This window comes from Rhopalosiphum maidis, chromosome 2 (genome assembly GCF_003676215.2).
Source record: "Rhopalosiphum maidis isolate BTI-1 chromosome 2, ASM367621v3, whole genome shotgun sequence".
Taxonomy (NCBI): domain Eukaryota; kingdom Metazoa; phylum Arthropoda; class Insecta; order Hemiptera; family Aphididae; genus Rhopalosiphum; species Rhopalosiphum maidis.
In genome coordinates, this window is record NC_040878.1 from 10,860,448 (window position 1) to 10,865,407 (window position 4,960).

The 4,960-nt window shown below is 32.6% G+C and overlaps 1 protein-coding gene across 1 annotated transcript; it reads left to right on the plus strand.

Annotated features, from left to right (window-relative positions):
* Nucleotides 1–1,119: 1,119 nt before the first annotated feature.
* Nucleotides 1,120–2,900, plus strand: LOC113550894. The gene is made up of 2 exons (XM_026952839.1): nucleotides 1,120–1,246; nucleotides 2,677–2,900. The coding sequence occupies exons 1-2, from the start codon at nucleotides 1,120–1,122 to the stop codon at nucleotides 2,898–2,900; spliced, it is 351 nt and encodes a 116-aa protein (XP_026808640.1).
* Nucleotides 2,901–4,960: the final 2,060 nt, after the last annotated feature.

The window sequence follows — 4,960 nt, forward strand, 5'->3', positions numbered from 1 at the left end:
ATATGAATATTCGAACATTATGATACCAGGGACACGAACCTACTGCAGACTTATCACATCTAGAAGATATTGACGCTCTATTCACGTAGTAACCGGTTTGAATTTACAACGACGATTTTACTCCGTAAAACAGAAATATAAAGCTGAAATCGTTGATTTTAGACTAGTAAATATTTAGATATATTACTGTATTATAATTGATGCATTAAATATGATTGTTTAAAAAATATGTAGTCATCAAGTTTTAGCAGTTGTCGAGGAGTTATTGAATTCGTTAAGAAATAAAAAATAAAAAAACGGCATAACATAAAACACGCGTAGGTACATATTAAAGCGCCCGTGTTATTATGATTATGATAATCCAATATTATGTACGCGTGATAAAATAAAATATATAGGTAATTTAAAAATTGAATCTCGTGTAAAGAATTATATTACTCGGCACTCGCAGCGTTACAAAACGCAGGAAACGTGTGAAAACTGCATGAAAACCTTCGCAGTGCATTGTTGCAGCTAGGTTGAACGCACGATTCGACTGGCGGGAGCGTATAGTTCGGTGTGAAAATTTGTATTACTCATAAAGTCATATCGACTACGAAATCGGAAGTATAATATTATCCTTGGTGTTTTGTAAAGTCAACATTATCCGCAGTCATATGTTTCATAGGATGTACACGTTAAACACTTAATTTATGTACACATTTATTTTTTATATTCTGTCTAATAATAGTTAATCTTTTTTCAGAAACATAGGAGACGTGTACAACAGGTGCGTATATACCTCCATATTAAGGTTTTGCGAGAGAAATGTTTTATTCGTTACACGAATAATTACAACCGTAAATGATTAAAAGAAATTTTCAAAATAATATTTTAGACGGTAGAAAAAATAACTGATGAATTCAAAAATTTATTTTGAATTTAGATATTAACAATATTAACGTTGTATATTTCTTTTACATTTTTAGTACTAAAGTGTTTGTACATTCGTGTTTCTATGTATTCTTAGACGGTTTAATTGATTTATAACAACGTTTTACAGTTTTACCGAATTATTGTATCGTTTGATTGCAATTCACCTATAGCTGAACTATTAAATTACGAGTTTCTCGACCATAAATGGAAACCAATGATATCACATTAAAAAATGATGAGTGCCACTCGTATACAGTCGATATCCTGTATGGTCCGACCAAAGTCTGTGAGGTCCTGAAACACCGGACGACAAGGGTCGAACATATCAAAGGTACGCAATAGTTATCGTATACTGTATCTCATTCTAAAGAAAAGTCACAGAAACTATTTAGTTTTAAATCCTTTCTTTAGTATCCTCATTTCAAATTTGATTGCTATATAATATATACAGTAGTTAAAAACTTTAATTTCTCCGTTAAAAACGTCTCCCTCGTTTTGAAAAGTTATTCTGATCTGTAGTTTTATTAAATAAGTAGGTAACTAAGGTATATATTATATAAATAATTATTTATTTATTGTTACTAGATATTTTTTTATAGTATTAGTATTTTACAATAAAAATAAATAAAACTATTGCTAATTTATTATCTTATTGTCAGTTATACGAAAGGTCGTTTAATCGTTTGTTGGTTTAATATTATATTAAATTAATTGAACCTTAATTACATTTCTTTATACCACGCGTATCTTTTTAAAAAAAATCTGTCAAATGAAATAATGAAATAACTTTTTCTCTATTGAATATTATCCAATCAGCGCGAAGATCTCCTTGAATATGTTGTATTTATTGGTAGAAAATTTGAATGAATCAACAATCTATGCATATACCAACCTTCCTTTCAGCGGTTGTTCAATTTATCAGATTTTCAGGTAGTTATAGTTCTATAACCTATATGTTTGCATATGAATCTATATCACATATATATTTCATATCTTTCAAAAAATAGTCATGTATTATATTGTTTACATTAACGTTATTTGCGTGTATATATTATAAACATTAATCTACAAATTTGTTTTCAATTACCTGCGTAATATATTTACAAGTATAATATTCGTCCATACTTCATAATATTATTATAAATATTAAATGTATATATTTTTATGAACTGTTTGTAAAAATTCGATAAATAACCCGTTTGTTTGATAAATTGGATGAATACAAACTATTTTTAGGGATTTACTGTAGTTTTTACGTTTCTATTAGGTATACAAATAATATAAACTGTTATATTGTATGGGAAAAAAATTAAAATTAAAAAGTTTAAAAATAACATTTTATTTTACTTGTTAAAATAATAAATAAATTATCGTTTTTGGATGCTGTACCCGCACAATATACCATGATAATAAGTTATAGAAGATACCTATCCTAGAACAGGGTGTAGCCATATTGCCTATTCATAACGCCGGGTAATCATATTAATTAGATTATTAATTAAATTCATGAATACAAATATGTTTTAATTAAGAGAAATTAATTCAATGGTCATAATAGAAACAAGTAACTAGATCCCGCCTTACTAAATCATTTAACACCCATTTTTTTTTTCAATACTATCTCTTGTATATACTCGTATTAAAAATGATGTTGTATTTATGCTGTCCAGTTGTTTTAATTTATTGATTTTTAAAGTGAAACAATAAAAAAAAGTATTTCCAACGATTTTTCATTTAATTTTGACTTTATCACTTACGCAGAGAAACTGGAAAAACTTGGATTTATCGTGAACCTTAGGCGAACGATGGACTACGAGATGGTAATATTCGCGTTCGAAGGCCATACAGTTTTCTCGTGCCGGGCAACTAACCTGTCGGTTTTGGGTTGTTCTAGCAATGACTTCACGACATACAAGCTAATTAGCTTGATGTTGGCCGAACGCAATCACGCCCAGGGAAATCATTGTGTAATACAAAAAAGTTAATAAAAATATCACTGTAGAATAATCAAAAATCAAACTCTGTAGAATTAAAAGAATGAATTTTATCAAAATGTAATCAACTGTATTATTACTTATACGTGTTTTTAAATGTTGGAAATACTAATTGATTGTTGTACATTAAACTTTTTTTTCATACATTTTTCATTTGGAAAATAGGATATCAATGTTTGACGAGTTCGTGACATAATCGCGCGATATATTGTTATACAGTTATATAGCACGTCACGTAGTAGGCGTAAATAGTTTTCGAATCGAAAAAAATCGGATTTACGTCGTAAATAAATCGAAAACCCGTCGGGCCGTCGCAGAGAAATCGCCCATAAAATATTATTATTATTATTACTGTCGTCGTCATTATCGTTTATAATATCGGATCGTGTACAATCGGATGCAGTAGCACTACAATACGTTGTAATCGCGTCGTGTAATAACAATAACAATAATACTATAATAATAACACGCGTATACGCGTAACGCGGGATATTTACAATAAACTGTATAAATATATATACAGATATCGAGCACGGTCGTCCGTACCGTAGACGGGCGACCGAGATAATATTATAGCAATCGATAAAATGATATTATTACCTACCCAGGTATTATAATATTATAACCGCGTCTGAAAACAAACAATAATCGATGTGTACGGCGTATTATTAGACGATGTATACATTATACATCGATGATAATATTGTGTACGCGCGTGCGTTGTATAGCCGCTGTCGCGCGCCCGGACGCGTGTAATCGGGAAGCTCGACGACCGCAAGAACGGATCTGGTGCGTTTACCCAGGCAACAACAATAATAATTATTGTGCCGAGGAGACGAACGAGCTTTAACCGTATACCAATTACCGCGGTACCGCCCGTAACATGTGTATGATATACGTATACGTATAACCGACGATACTGGGTCAGGTAATTGAAGGGTTCGTCGTGACACGTGAAACCGACATCGAACGGTGCAGTGTGTGTGTATATTTTACCCACACGTATAGAAACATACAGCCATCGCATATACCGTACTACGCGTGTATAATATTGTTATTATAATAGTTATGGTAAGCTTACGCATATCATTCTACGTATAAATGGGTACATGTGTGTGCGCATGGGAACGAGCAGCTCGGTAACTGCTAATAATTGTATTATTATTACCGCTCTGCGTACGCATATAATATTATATATGTATGTGCGTAGGTGTATAATATTATACTTGGTCAGTGATGGTATATACCAGATCCCGCGGGGGCGTAATCGATTACGCGTATACGGTTTTCGTGTGTATAGAGATATACGTACGTACACCGCACGATCGGTTACGATACTTATACATACATCATATCATATGCATATAGGTACACGATATCCTTTCTAATATTTTCATTTATTATTCGGTACTTTTTTTTTATTTTTTTTTTACACCGTCATTTTGTTTTGTTTTTTTTTGAGTCTATATTTTTTAATGTATACACATAATATCGTAATAGGTATATAATTCGCTTTGATGGTTACGACGCGTTTGTATATCTCGTTGCACACATCTCCCACACACCCCTCCCCACTCGCCGTCACCGCCAATGTATATAGTGTGTGGCGTCGGGCTATAATGTGCAGTGTGCGATACGGTATATCATGTGTAGCGCGATACTTAAAATGAGATATAATATATGTATATTTTTTTTTTAAGCTCAGAAACCGCAACGTATCGTGCCAAACGGCAGGTGCACGCGGTCGCGGTAGACACGGGTAGGTATAGGTCGTATGTGCGTTATTTTTAATGGGGCACCTGCAACACCGACTCCGCCACGTCACGTCATTCGCTCTTTCGAACGTTTTATTCGAAATGTCGATTTACATAATAATAATAATTTTGTCGTATTGTACAATATTATGCCGCTCGCGACGACCACTCGAATATATAATATGTGATGACGACGATATCACGTGTGGAGATAAGATTTATGGACGCGATCGTCATACACATGTACCGTAGAATTTTAATATATCGTATATGCTGTTTTGGGTTACCCGATCTCGA

Bases quoted from the DNA above. Each gene is read 5' to 3' on its own strand.
- LOC113550894 (XM_026952839.1), top strand. From the start codon at position 1,120: ATGGAAACCAATGATATCACATTAAAAAATGATGAGTGCCACTCGTAT. The intron at 1,247-2,676 runs GTACGCAATAGT...TCACTTACGCAG, and splicing joins AAGGGTCGAACATATCAAAG to AGAAACTGGAAAAACTTGGA.